A 15,814-nucleotide genomic window follows, 5' to 3' on the forward strand; every position below is an offset into this window, starting at 1 on the left:
ATGTTATTGTCAGATAGCCCATTCATTTTGTCGGAAAAAGGCTTCTTTTTATCCGAGTATGTTTTAGCAGGCGGAAGCTAGTTATTGATATAACAATAGTTTTCACTTCGAACACAGTCACAAGATAGCAGCCAAATTCGAACGCTGAACAACCGAACCGTGTCTAATACAAGAACAAGTCAAATATTGATAATACGAGTGCCTACGCTTGAATATGGCTTAATTTACACCGACGCAGAATGAAATGCTAGCTAGCTGAATGCGCGAGAATTCCTGCGAATTTTTCGGCTCGTACTTTGTACACGTGTTAGAAGGTACTAAGACTGGGCCCTGGCGACTGATTGGATCAGTAGTGGTGACGATATAACTCGTAGTTATATCACACAGTAACTGAGCAATAGTCAACAGTTATACTTGACGATAAGTAGAAGGATAATCCCAAATGTGACACTGAGCAGCATGTCCAAAACTGAAATCAAACACTGCGCTCACTGACACCCATGCTCAGCTTGGTTTATATGGGTTACTCCCCCAGGTTTGGAGAGACAACAGTCCAGCAATGGACATCTTTCGGCTGTGACGAGAACGATTGACAAAGACTTCTATGATGAAAATACTCGGTTCCATTACGAGACGGTGTAAATGTACCCCACAAGGGTGTTTCCAGGTTCCTTACAGTTCAAGGCCGTGACGTCATCCCATGGTACGTTTCCTGTGACGCGAGCACGGGCTGTCTTGTCTTTAATGATGGCATATTACTTGTTTTGTACGCCTGAGGAATTATAGATGAAGTTTAGCAGTAGGATTTGTCTTTGAGTGTGTCAAGCACTGAGTAATTTTTCTTTTTGACTTTGCTGATTTCCTTTTGAAAGATAAAACTAACGCCCATATCATTATTAGTAGCTTACGACTGTAACTTCTGCAAAACTATTGAAGGAAAAAAACGTGATGAAATATTATTACAAGCATGTTATGTTACAATTTTCATGATCCGTTTACGAATGAGGGTGAGAGATTTTCATATCGAACTAGTAAAACTTGTTACGCAAAGTTTGATGGGGATGTGTATGTGTGTGTGTGTCTTGAGGGTGAATATTGAATGTTATGATAGAAATCTTGATGTTATTTATAAACGGATTTGTTGATAGTGCAATTTAGATACTGAAATAGAATTGTTGGAAAAGCATTTTCACGTATAGATCTTCAATGATTTCATTTTGAATGTTGCTCACACAGAAAAAAACATTATTAATTGGACATACACATTATAAGAAAATTCATACATCAGTTGTTTAACTATCGTAGGTACATCCTAGTTCATCCCTCTTAATATTTTAGTAGTAGGGATCCCTCCTTACCTATTTGGATAGGCAACCCTAAAATAGCTAGGCATATGTTCGTCTGTTTGATTTCGAACAATAAAAATATTTCGCATATTAATTAACCCTTTCACTTCACTTTATATTCTCTGTATCAGGATTATTTTCAATGCAATATGCGTATTCAATGCTGCGCTCGGTGCGCATGAAAAAGTTTTAATTTTCAGTCTATTGTTCATACAAATAACAGTTCAGGGACCGAAATATAGTATCTATTGAAATAATCTGTATCTCTATAAGTCTTTATTCAGAATTAATATTAATCATCAGCATTTCTATTGTCCCAATGGGGAGCACAGGGTTCTTTTAGTCAGTAAGAGTCTGACACTCCCTCACCGCTACTAACCCACAGCGGGAGGGGTCATTTGATGATTTTTTACGTCGTTAAAAAAAAAGGGTTCTTCTCGTACAGATATGGAATGAGAATCAGAATCAATCATCATTTCGTATTAAACTTCAGCACCCATATAGTTGTTTAACATTTAATATTATGACCAAGGGCGGATCCACCGTTGTGGGCACGATGGGCATGCCCACAACCTTAATAGACTTGCGACATCACACTTTACGGTCTTTTGAAATCGATAGGCTGATCATAACACAAGGGAACAAAATAAGACTTTTTTTTGTTGCATTTAATTTTATGACCGTTGTTTACTAATTCATGGTCACCATATTTTTTTTCTAACAGCTTTAGTTTTTGAGGTACTTTTGTGTCCCAAAACTCAAAAAATTCGCGGCTTCTTCACTTTGCAGTGATTTGAGTCCAATGTCATCAACGTTCGATTAGTTTAAGTTAAAATTTAAAAGTAGAAAAGAATAGCACCCCCATAACGCCCTCTTTCAGCACTTTCTGGTTAAGAAGAAGCGGTGAAGAACAAACTTCCCAGCAACACAGCTGTCTATTACCATAAAATTATTATTATTTACAATAGGCACTATTTTAATTTTTTTAGTTGTTTTGGTACTGCTTTGACCCAAAACTCAAAAAAATTTGCGCTCGCTACGCTCGCGGCTTTTCCCTCAGAAGTTACTTTTTTTTACTTCTTTGGGTGATTTCGTGTTCCAAAACTCCAAAATTTTGCTCACAGCTTCTTAATTTCACAGTACGTCTCGATCCGCTCGCGCAACTTTATACGCTTCTATTCTACGTCTTCACTTTTGATTTTATAACTTGGTACCTACAACAAAATCTAAAAATTTTCCGGCTTGCTACGCTCGCGCAAAAAAAATTCTACTCACAATCTTTCCATTCCATACATAGGGGTGCTTTAGCAATGATTGCTCCCGGTACATAAGCTAGAGATGGAACTGATAGTGAGCATAATATGCGTTTAGATATATTCCTAAAAAAAAACGGCTTATGTTTAACTGATCACCAGAAATAGTAACAAATAGCAGACAAAAATAGTAAATGATCACCAAAATGAAACTCGCATTTTAATGTAAAATGATAACCAAAGTTTTAACACTTTGCTATCCTATTTAAGTGAAATTACTCCAAAATAAATCATGCGCAAGCCAAAAATAGTAAATGATCACCAAAATTAAACCACCATTTTAAAGTAAAATGATAACCAAAGTTTTTACATTCTGCTATCCTATTTAACACGTTCGCGTAAGCAACGTCTTACAACGTCGTATTGGTATAAGTATGAAAAGGCCCAACGTCGTACGACGGCCTCTAGATTGTCATATTTATTTTGACGGACCATGTCAGACCTATGTGGTGGCGACAACGTTTATAGACGTTGGACGTGAAATAACGTTGCGCCACATAGCACAGATTATAAGACTACGTATAACGGCGGGACGTCTTAAGACTTGGTTTAATTTTGTGTGCGAAAAAGGTGCGCCACAGTACCAACATTTAAAAATGAGATTGCTCATGCGAACGTGTTAAGCAAAATGAGTCCAAATAAATCATTGTTATCCCAAAAGTAGTAAATGATCACCAAAAGTAGTGAATGATCATCAAAATTATACCAGCGTTTTAATATAAAATGATAATTAAAGTTTTTACATCTTGCTATCCTGTTTAAGTAAACTGACTCAAAAAAAATAAGTTCGGAATGATACAATAAATGTAATAACATTATGGGGACCCTTTTCCTGCACTAGGGTGGAAAATTGTCTATTACATGCCTCTAAACAGTGCGATAAGAGTGTGTTTTCGAGGGAGTGTATCGAGAAACACATTCTTCTTCTTCTTTCTCCTGCCCTGTTCCCAATTTTACTTGGGGTCGGCGCAATATGTCATTTTCTTCCATTTTCCCCTGTCACTCGTCATACTGACACTCACGCATGCATTGCAAGCCGGACACATAACTTAATATGGCATCATAATACTTTATTTGATAATAAGCCTACATTTTATGGCAATCACAGTGACTTATTTAGGCAAAAATAATACATTAATTTGGTCGTCAAGAGTTGGTGATCATTTACTAAATTTGGTGGTCGAATACAATTTAAAGTGAAGTCGTGACTAAAATAGCTGGTACTATTACATTTTTACACTTTATTTTTCTGGTGTTCAGTAGATTTTTCTGGTTGCAAAACTAAGGGTATCAAAGCATTTTATGGTGGTCATTATATTTGTTCCCAAAAAAAACTACTCACAATCTTTCCATTACATAGGGGTGCTTTAGCAATGATTGCTCCCGGTATATTTTTTTAAATCGGTCCGACTTCCTCCTAAGTTTATTTTCATTCCTAATGCCAAAGTCCTGATGCTCAGAAAAAAGGAAATAGTTTAATTCAAAAGTTCATAAACGACTTGCATGATTGTTAATGAGCATGTTCATGCTCCGATTTGCACTTAGCCGTTTTTCTACCTCTAGTAGCTGTGACCACAACCTTTTTTGAGGGCTGGATCCGCGCTTGATTATGACGAGTAATGTAATTATTTGTACAACAATATGCAATTGAAGAATATTTATTGCAAAACGAACAAAAAGTTTTCATAACTCTGCAAAGTCAATAAATATCCGATATTGCTGCATCAACGGCTTCATTACAAATGAATGACAGTATTACCAATATAACGAAGAAAACGATGTTTCTAGTGAATCATTTATTGTGACTTATTGCAGCTTACTGCACTAAAAAGCATAATATTGCCAATACAAAACGGCTTTTCTGTCGACTTGTATTTGGTTATCTACATTGAATTTCTCGCAACTTACTTTAACCGAACTTTACTCGACGGTACCTATCTAAAGAAAGATTAGGTACTTATGCATCTTATCAGACTAATAACTACCAATTATTTACAGACTATGGTCTATAATGGACTGTAGTATCTTAACATACTACAGTCCATTATGACGAAATTATATTTCATTATTTTTACTTTATCGATTTCGTTCAAGACGATGATTTAATTAAACCTAGCACTAAATTCGATACTTTTTAAGACCGAGTTTTATAATGAGGAGGAAGTTTTTTTTTTATTTGAGGAGGATCAATTTGCCTTTTCTCTTTCATTATCGTTAATCTGGTATCTTAAAAAGTATCGATAGTCGTGGTGGCCTAGTGGGTAAAGGACCAACCTCAAGTACGAGGGCGCGGGTTCGATCCCAGGTCAGGCAAGTACCAATACCACTTTTCTAAGTTTGTATGTACTTTCTAAGTATATCTTAGACACCATTGGCTGTGTTTCGGATGGCACGGTAAACTGTAGGTCCCGGCTGTCATTGAACATCCTTGGCAGTCGTTACGGGTAGTCAGAAGCCAGTAAGTCTGACACCAGTCTAACCAAGGGGTATCGGGTTGCCCGGGTTACTGGGTTGAGGAGGTCAGATAGGCAGTCGCTTCTTGTAAAGCACTGGTACTCAGCTGAATCCGGTTAGACTGGAAGCCAACCCCAACATGATTGTGAAAAGGCTCGGAGGAGGATGGATATCGTTAATCTGGTATGCCTCAAACTGCTGCCATTATCATTAGTAATTTCCGTTGTACCACATAAACCTTTAAACGTCTGTTGGACACTTGTTTAAAAAATGACAGGTTATGTCGAATATAACAGGTTACAATGAAATAAGGCCCGTTTTTCACCCACACTTATTTAAGATTTTATGCAAATAAATCTATCTTTATCTTTAGACAAGTGTTCAAAAGATGTTTAAGTTTTTGTAGTAAGGCGGTTTATGTTTTAGATGAGGATAAGTACGCAAGTCCTAAAAGGCCGCGTATTTACCAAGCAGGTTACATACTACTCTTGAATTGAAGACGATTCATTGAGGATGAACATGTACAGTCAACTTCAGGTCAGTGGTAACAGTTTTATAGGAAAATCGTACTTATTACTATTGAGTTAAGGTACATGACAGTTACCACTGATGTGCGGTCTACCGTACATAGGTATTAGTACTAGAGCTAAGACGCATCAAGTACATACCTTCATTGACTTGGCCTGACGTCACACGCTAAGAAAGGCCACAATTACTTCTATGTGGGCGCCTCTCTATTGAGAAGTAACGACGCGAAGCTAAGGACAAATTACTCCCGGCTTCAGTTTACAGCGGACAGACAAACTGCTCGTTTGTCTACACTGTGACGAAAATACAGAAGGTTCAGTAGTAATTGGAGAGGGGTAATTATAGGCCTTTTAGGGACGAAAAAAATTTAGAATTACCTGCTTTTTGAAGGCCTGAAATGTATTCTTGATTAGTGAAACAAACACTTCTGTTTGGAAGAACTATTGATTGGAAATGATGGTTCAGGGGTCAAAATTAGTGGCAAGACTGTCGCTTAGAATAAGTTAAGTCTTAAATAAAATTGAAGCAACTTCTAACCCTAGAACTTCTACTAATGAAAATAGGAACATAGAACGCCCACTGAAAATCCAAAAGTATTGTAGAATTACCAGAAGGACCAGTTGAATGCATCCAGAGTCTAAGACCTTTATCTGACTATCTCATGAGTGTCAGCACATTGAAGGCATGAATTTTAAAAGAAAAATTGTGTTTAATAATAATTATAATTTGCCTCAAATTCTCCTTTTGCCTCTTTCTTTTTGATTCGGTCCCTTTCCATAAACAGGCCTATGACGATGGAGATAAAACTTGTATAATAAATGTATTGTATAAGCTGACGACGTTGACGTTACGGCTTCCTTTATTTCTGAAGTTGTAAAACTTTGCTCAAAGGTCAACGTATTGGGGGTTACATTTGTTATACAATCAATGTTGGGGTTTACGAGTTGACATTTTGTGTTGACAGGGAAAGATCAAGTGTTTGAGAAAAGAAACGACATGTATTATTATCGCTTTATTAAGAGCGTTTTATTTATTCTATTGGCTTAAATTCTCATTCAATAGCTATTGAATTCCACCCGTGTCTCACCAATGTCCTGTGGAAACTACGCCATCTACATTATATTAATTCTACATATATATTAATATATTCTACATATTATATAGTTCGACTGAATGCTAGATATTGTATTACACCACGGAACAACTTTTCATATCCGACAAGCAGTTGTTTATATAAACGCCTTCAAGGAAACAAACCAACCAATTCTTCAGCTTAACATATTACAATAGAGCTACAATTAATTCAAAACTATGGTAAAAAAACCTTAAATAACTGACTTTCCCACACATGAAAACTTATTAAAAAACATAGATAGATACTAAATTCTTCAAAATGGTCTTGGCTTGTACGGTAGACTGCACATCAGTGGTAACTGTCATGCACCTTAATTCAATAGTAATAAGTACAATTTTCCTATAAAACTGTTACCACTGACCTGAAGTTGACTGTACATGCTACGTTACAAAATCTGCGCTTTATGTCAGCTATATAATCCGTCATGTGTCGAGCAATTGGAGTGCTAATGGCCTCTCGGGGACTATTATAATCCCTCACTAGGTGCACCGTTTGAAATGTCCACTGTGAGCTATTCGTATGAACAAAGAGCAACAAGTTAGAACTTTGGAGTAAACTGTTATATTCGGTCTATTCCTAGAAGAAAGTGATGTTTAATTTAATGGAACATCATGTCTACATGTGTCCTAGTGTCTTCTGCCTTATAATCAACAATTGTTAATTTCATGTACAACGTCTTGTCTTGGCGTTATGAAGATATTTAACTATTTCTTTAAGAAGATATTTAACTATTACGCGCTAAAACAGCGAATGGATTTAGGTGTTTGTATATATCTATGGAGTAGAGTGGAGATGTAGTTTATAAGGATATATCTATCTAATAACGATCATCTAGCGAGGCAAAAAATATAAACGGGTTTTTGATGAAACTTGTCAGTAATACCTATATCTGAAATAGTTCTTTCAAAACGGACAAAACCACAGGCAACTACTAGTTTCTAAGACAAGGTTAAGCTTAATTGCGAGCGACTGAAACCTGATGCGCTGAAACAGTATCAATTTACACGCTGAACAACATCTACAACTTTATCCTTAGCAGCGTTTAGTTTATAATTATCGAGGAAATCGGAAAATATAAAATCGTATTAAGTACAAGAAAGTAGTTTTAGCTAGCAGGGCCACTCGTGTGAACTTAAACGTTAACTTATAATTTTATAATTGTAAAGTATCACTCCTGTACTGAGAAAATTATTTGACGTACCTAGGTATATTTCAACAATCTTTTCTATTGTATATTTATCACTTGTATGTAAACCCAAAATAGCCCGTTTTCAATGTATTCTTCAGATAAACTCCATCCAAAGGTTGTCTGGAAGTAATCGCTGTTTAGAGATAAGACTGCCAATTGTAGGTACGTACTGTTCTTTGTGTTTTGATTTCCTGTGTTGTTAATTTTCTTATTGTACAATAAAGAATAATCTTGGTATCTAATCTTATTCAGTTCAGCCATTTTCTATAAAAATAATTGCAAAGTACCTTTTACCCGTGCTTACTAGTTTTTACCCGTGCTTTTACCGTTCAAGTATAAAAATCATACATACGCGCCCGGATGTAAAGTAGCTCATCTTAATAAATAGGAAGAGGTACCTAAAGACAGGTTGGATCTCTGTATAAATATAAGCTAGGATTTACATGTCCAAATAGTTTAGAAATAATTAACATCTAACATAGTGACTAACTAATATGGTATTCAGTAGGTTTATTCATGTGAAACCCGTCTGTACCCAAACCCTTTTAAATGATTAAATGACGAGTGTCCCAAATAGCGTACCTACATTTAAGAGCACTGAATTTGGGTCAGCAGTAGGAACATTATAATTGAAATTGAATATTAGTACTTACAGAGAACATAATTAGGTACCTAATTTATGTTTTGAATCAAAATGTAGCGATGGATGCTTGAAGAAATTACTTGTGGCTAAGTCAAAACCGTGCGGATGGATCGATCGTTCTTCCCTCTTTGGAAGGCAAGTTAAATTGGTTGTCATTGACAATCATTTCAATCATCAAAATCAAAATCAAATTGTTTTTATTTCAAATAGGCCTTTGCAGGCTCTTATGAAACGTCAAATTAGTTGCACGGTTCCAAAAAGTTGGTCTCATGGAGAAGAGCCGGCAAGAAACTCCATAGACACTCAATATCTTCGTTACGGGTAGTCAGAAGCCAGAAACTCTGTCAGCAAGTCTTACCATGATGTGTCTTACATGATAGGCAGTCGCTCTATCTAAAGCACTAGTAAACAAATAGTTGGGGAAATATCAGGCAGATTTGGATATGGGGATGGATGGGTGACCAAAATCATTCATAGTATGCGGTTGTATGTGGTTTTATTCAGTTATATTAGTAGTTACACGACATCAGACGTCGAAAGTAGCTTGCTAGGGAGTGCTACATCTAATAATTATAGCATACTAATTTTCTGATCTGCTGGTTTAGTATCTAGGTTAAAATATTGACTTGCCTTGAAAAAAAAAATGCTAAATATACTTTACCTTACTAACTGACCCTGAATAATTGTCCTCAAGTGTACAATGACGAGACGTCCCACCTTCTTCAGTAGACGTGAGCAGATGAATATGGCTCGCAGTGTAACATTATTTACAGTTGGATAAATTGATAAATACATGATGACGACTTTGTATTGTACTTTGATGATCCAAAAGAAAAAGTAACATAGGATCTAAGCAGTTTAATGCAAATGTTATTTATATTATAAAAGAAAGTCATGTTAGTTACACTGCTTACACCTCTAAAATGGCTGATAATTAGAGGGGAGGTAGCTTAGACCCGGGAGAAGGACATTAGATAGTTTTTGCCAACATTTGACTACGGGAAGCCGTTGTCTCAGGATGGGGGAAAACCGCGGGCGGATACTAGTATTACCTGTACTAAAATAATTACTTAAGCATTTTCGGACGATAATCTGATCTAGTTCATAAATTGGGAAAGAGATGATTAGTAGTGCGCACATTACAATGAACGACCCGACCCGTATCAGGCCTCATTACAGGCCTCATTGCCTTTAAAATAAACTGTCAATCAACCATCGAGCCAATTGTCGGCTGACAGTTTAATCTGCAATGTAAATGGAAGCACTAAGCCGTAAACCATATATGCACAATACATACCTACAAAAGTGTGCAGAAAAATCTAGAAACCATTTACACAGGCAACGATCCGCAAACGATTGGTTTCACATCAAACGATTCGTATCGACTCGCCTGCATTCATTTGCAAACGCATTGACATTTTATACCAACCGAGTTTTGTAAAAGCAAGGTAGAAAAAGCTTTTTGTTAATAACTAGTATGGACGTGCGTTGTGGCTAGGATGTGATTGGTTGTTTACATAGTTATTTTAATTTTCAATTTTAATTTGCAATCAAAATAACTAGCAAACCGGTGCCCATAGATTTTTATCGGGATACCTATTTCTATGGAGGTATCTAAATGACATAATTAGCTGTCATCTCACGAGCATGACATTGGTAGCTTCCACCAGCGGTTAATAAAGAGTTTATAATAAAAATGATGGAAGCTTGTATTCAAACTCTAACTAAAAAAATATTTGCATGTTAAGGTTCTTAGGGAATACTTATTTATTTATTTACAATTTTGTAACACACATAATAAAGAAAGAAGACAGGAACGAAAGAATTTACAAAGGTAATGCTTATTATATAGGTACGTCTCTACTCAACAGACTGTACCTACAGAAAATTATTCCATTGACACATAACCACATAATCCCAGATTATGTTTACGTACTAAAGCTGACGAGTACTGACGACAGGCAAAAGCTATTAATGTCCAGCAGAATAACTCCAGTAGGTATATCGATAGATTTATCCGAGCCATTACTCTGTAAATATCCCATAATATCCGCAAATGGTTATTTTCGATATGACAAGAAAATAACACATTCCCAAAATCACCGATGAAGCGTGAAATGAGAATTGCTAGTTTTGCACAGCACTAGTGCTGGCCTCAAGGTCAATGGTAGGCCGAAAGCCGAAACCAACGCCCACATAGTTTCGGCGAAAACCAAATATCGTGTGTGCTTTCATGTTAAATGTGCCTAATATTATTATGAAGGGGTTTTACTTTGCTAAGGATTGTGCAAACAGTCTGTGTTTAATAAGTGAAAATAATTAGATTATTCGTACGTGATATTTAAGTGTATAGAAATTGGGTCAGTTGCGTATGTGTTTAATATAGGTCTACAGTTTTCTCATAGCTCGATTAATTTTTTTTTGAATATTCAGATATAAATTATAAAAATCCAGATAGATAAGTCTTACCAAGGGGTATCGGGTTGCCCGGGCAACTGTGTTGAGGATGTCAGATAGGCAGTCGCTCCATGTTAACACTGGGACTCAGCTGAATTTGGTTAGACTAGAAATTTGAACATAGTCGAGAAAAGGGCTAGGCAGATGACGATATTAATTATTATAATAACATTATTCACCCAGCCAACACACAACCAAAATCTTTTTCTCAACAAATTCAGTTTCGGCCTAACATTCTAAACGCCGAATATTACACATCAGTTGCATGTCATACACAACTCTACGACGTAGTAGTACTCTAGCATCGTAAATAACCAGCTTAATTTACCGAGCAGTAATGACAACGGTCATACTCGTAAAAATAAAACGGAACCAAGATCATTGATACTGAGGAACTAGGTCGAGAACTTGACAGTAAAAGTACCTTAGTATCGGAATAGGAAATCATATTTATTCAGCTCGTGGACATTGAGAACTTTGGAAATAAATGGAAACATTGAGTCATTTCGCAATTGGAAATTATATGTTCATTTTCAATTTTGCAGCTAAAATACTTAACTATTGACGTTACCATTACAAAATGTTGTAACTATCTCTCAATAATGAAATTAAAATGATTGAGGCTTAATCAATTTTCATCATTCAGCCTTTGCTGTCCCACTGTAAGGCAAAGGCCTCTCTCATAGCCAAAGAGGGGCTGAATAGAACACTTATACAGCTTCTATAAGTACTGCAAATAGCTGCCAACAGAAAAAGATGGAAATCTCAATTTGAAGAAAATGTTCAGTAAAGTTTCTATGGTTAAATCTGGTAGCGGTGAACCGTTAACGTATCATTTACAATACCACGATTTTTTGACATCCCGATACTCCCTGGAAGCCGACCCCAACATAGTTGGGAAAAAGGCTTGGAGGATGATGATACTCCTAACACCCAAACACATCAAAAGTCAATAGAATTAGCTTCCTTTCTCTATGTTTAGTACATCTTTTATTTCTCTTAAATAAACACTTAAGTGCAGAACATAAAAACATTAGCGTTCTCTTCGTCGTCGGTACAGTCGCGTACTAAAACATTATCGTTCTATTCGTCGTCGGTACAGTGGCGCACTAAAACACACTTGCAGTATTTACGATAACTGTCATGTACTGCCGGTGGTGGGAGGATGGCCATATTAAGGTGAATTCAACTGGTAGAGGGAAATTCAAGTATACAATAAAAGAGGAGATAATTTTGTTTGTTTATGAAGGTTAAAGGCTCCAAAACTCTTGAACCGATTTGAACAATTCTTTCACTGTTAGAAAACTACACTCTTCCTGAGTAACATAGGCTACATTTTATCGCGGTACGGTTCCCAAGGGCCAAGGGGTGAACCTGCGGGAAAGTGGCTATTTCAAAATATAATGGTTTTTTTGATGTTTTACCGAAGTTAACGTAGATTTTGTGGTGTTATCGTATCATTCGCGGTTATTATAAACCTCAAAGGAATGAACTGACATTTTCGGAGTAAAACAAAGAAATCCAAAATTTTCTTTGGTACATTACAACCGCGATCGATAACATAACGCTGCATATCGAATATTAACCTAGGCGAAAAAAGAAATAAAAAACATTCTATAGGTATTTGAATTTCCCGCTACGAACATTCACCTTAATACCATTAACGACCAGGACGTGAGAGAGAACGGTCGTGTCAAGCGTGTGTGAGGATTATCCTGCTATTAGGTATAAGGATAGTACACTCAACAGCTGACGTTTATTGCATTATGAAGATTAGACGGCTGTTAAGGTTATAAAAGCAAAAATTCTGCACATGTGTGCATGATTTTTATAGCTTTAGGATGGTCGTTCATGTCTACGCAATTTTTAATAGCGAAATGAAATGTCACTAATAAAATAACATTAAAAAAATATCTACGTATGTTCGCATTTTTAAAGGGCACAAATTGCTCGGCCGAAGCTGTTACTTGAGCTGACTTTCTACATTATTTGAGTATGAAACATTTAAATCATTGAAAGAAGTTATTTTTTATGATTTCATTTTGATTTTAGTTGCATGTTTAATAGCATGAAATATTCGTCAGAAAGCGTTACATTATACATACCATTTATAATGGTAGTAAGGATTTCTTTGATTTATACTGTGTGTTCTATTGTATGCTTCGTAAGGCCCCAAGAGGCGAAGATAGTACACAACATAATTATCGATCAAGCCCTGCTTTATTTGGCTAATCCATCAGTCTGGTATATCCATCATGGCTGCCGTATATCAGATCAACTTTCAGTCTCCCTCACAATAGAAAATGTATCTAAATTGTCTTAATATTTAGGCACCTTCGAGTTCATTATGTAGTTTTTCTATAAAGCTTTTCTTTTGTAAGTTGGTACTTTCAGTCGAAGTGATTGATGTTTCAGAATATCAATATTAAAAGCCAGAATCAATTAAGAATTTCTTTCAATTTATTTAAGCTTTTCTATTCAAAAAGGTACCTAGTGAATTACATATCGAACACATGCCAATAGGCTGTTTTCGTGTGAAAGGTTTCAGCGAATTTCGAAGATCAGTATAACGTGTGCCGTATGTGAATAATAAAAATATCATACTAAATTAGGCAGCGATGAAATGTATGAACCTTTACTTAGCTATTTACTTTTAGGTGCTGTGTAAATATGTGTATCTACATTTTCTTGTAAGTAAATAAAATGTTACTTAAGTGAGACTTTTATTTAGTCGCAAGCACTAAAGAATAATAGCGACAGTTTTGTAAGAAAAATATAAACAAATAGCTCTACTTAGAGACAAGAAACAAGACAACAAATAAACAAAGACAAAACAATGATGAAGTGAGTTTTCTTTGAAATAAGTTTTATTTCATTCGTCGAGTTGTCCCTGAGGAAGTTTTGTCGTAATCCCTAAGGGACGGACCAAGTTTAAACACAGTTGTCGTTTGATAGACATTTTGTATTGACGGACAAACGAACACACGTTTACGTATGTTATTTTGTACGAAAAAAACTTTTGGGTTTTTAGTAAGTGTGATTATTAACTTTACTTATTTCTTCTGTTTCAGATAAACAGTGAAATGGTGACAGAGTGATAGTGCAGTAATCAAGATGGCGGTCAACAGCCCCGGAGGTTATCCACCCGTTTCCCCCAAACCACATACTCCTAAAAGTCCTCGTCACTTCATATTCCCTCAGAAAAGCCCTTCCATCACGTCCAGCACGTCTTCATCAGGGTACTACACCCCCCAGTCTGGCTGCAGCTACGACAAGCACAACCAGCCGCCAAAGTCCCCCATAGCCCACGGACACAGAAGCCCGATGTCTCCAAGGCACTTCAACTTCCCCCAAAAGTCCCCATCAGGGCGATCCAGTCCGTGCATCGAGCGAGCCAGCTTGCACTACTCCACATCTCTAAAGCATAGTCGCCGAGAGAAGTCCAGGTCGCCGAAACCGCCCCCCGTGCACATTCACACGAACCCTGGTTATGTGTCCCCCAACCGAACCAGGAAACTATACGGTTCTACTTCCACAGTGAGCTCGCCGCGGCTTGTGACGTCACCGAGCATAGTCTCCAGCCACACTGATGATTCTACCGACGCCATGCCGGGGACACCGTCTGCCATCCTCCATGATGCAGACGATGAGGCTACCTCAATATCTTCGAAGATATGTCGCAAGTCGACCTCGGATTTGACGGACATGACAGATGATACCCCTTGTACGCGGTCAACCAGCATCAGTAGACCATGTTCTCCGATGCGCAGAGGGTCAATGAAGGGCGGTTTGGCGTACTTGGCGAGTAGACGAGGGTCTCGTGAGTCTACCATGTCAAACTGTGACTCTGTGGAAGACATCGGGCCGCTAAACTTCCAGAACACGATGAGAGGTCGTCAGCGGAGGACGTCAAACTTTTTGGAGTTGCCTGGTGAGTACATTAGAACTCTTCGCATCGATCCGTTAGCGAGAACTGGCTGTGACGCGCAGATATGACTTTGATGAGGGTACGCATTGATTAGAACTGATTAATAATTAATTTTTATCCTTAACGTGCTGGGGTTTTATTAATTTTGTATAAGCTTTTAACCGCCCTTAGGCGAAGGGTAAAATGAGCTTTAGGGAACCGAAAATATAGAAAACCTCGTGATTTTAGCCGAAAATTTCGTCCAAGGTTTTCCCAATTAACCCTTGGCTGTATCTACATAATACACAAAAGGTAATAATTATGTAGCTACTGAACAGCCTATTCAGTTTATCATCGAATATCACTCGAAGCTTAGGTACTCTGAAAGTCGAAATACAAAGAATACTTTCAGAAACTTTGAATAACTTTAAATAAACAAAAGCAAAGTTGACAATATCTTTATGTAAATTCATGCTATTTGTCGCTGAAAATCAATATCAGATCAGCTTTATGATTCAAATTGGATTACAGATTTACTGAAAATCTCATTAATAATACATTTATACTGTTTTTGTTTTGTTACAATTTGAGAAGTCAAAGCCGGTTCGGCGATAAGATTTCTTGTTTTTGATATAAAGAAGGGTTTATCACGAAGGCGAATTCAGGTTAAATCAAAGGTTAATTATTTACGAGTTCATTTCTATTACGAATAACTTAATGCTTGTATTATAGCGTGAACGAACTCATTACAAGATCTTTAATTTTGTGAGGTATTACGAATCCAATGCAAATAATAAATTAATGTAGGTATGTTTCACTCTTGCCCTATTTTATAGTTCTTT

The 15,814-nt window shown here is 36.8% G+C and overlaps 1 protein-coding gene across 1 annotated transcript in view; it reads left to right on the forward strand.

Annotated features, from left to right (window-relative positions):
• Positions 1-15,814, forward strand: part of LOC110377635 (uncharacterized) — a 103,049-nt gene that overhangs the window by 42,804 nt on the left and 44,431 nt on the right. The window contains exon 2 of the mRNA XM_049845955.2: positions 14,137-14,996. Coding sequence (XP_049701912.1) covers positions 14,180-14,996 — 817 coding nt within the window. The 5' untranslated portion in view covers positions 14,137-14,179. The remainder of the gene's footprint in view (positions 1-14,136; positions 14,997-15,814) is intronic.

This window comes from Helicoverpa armigera, chromosome 25 (assembly GCF_030705265.1).
Source record: "Helicoverpa armigera isolate CAAS_96S chromosome 25, ASM3070526v1, whole genome shotgun sequence".
In the NCBI taxonomy this organism is placed as follows: domain Eukaryota; kingdom Metazoa; phylum Arthropoda; class Insecta; order Lepidoptera; family Noctuidae; genus Helicoverpa; species Helicoverpa armigera.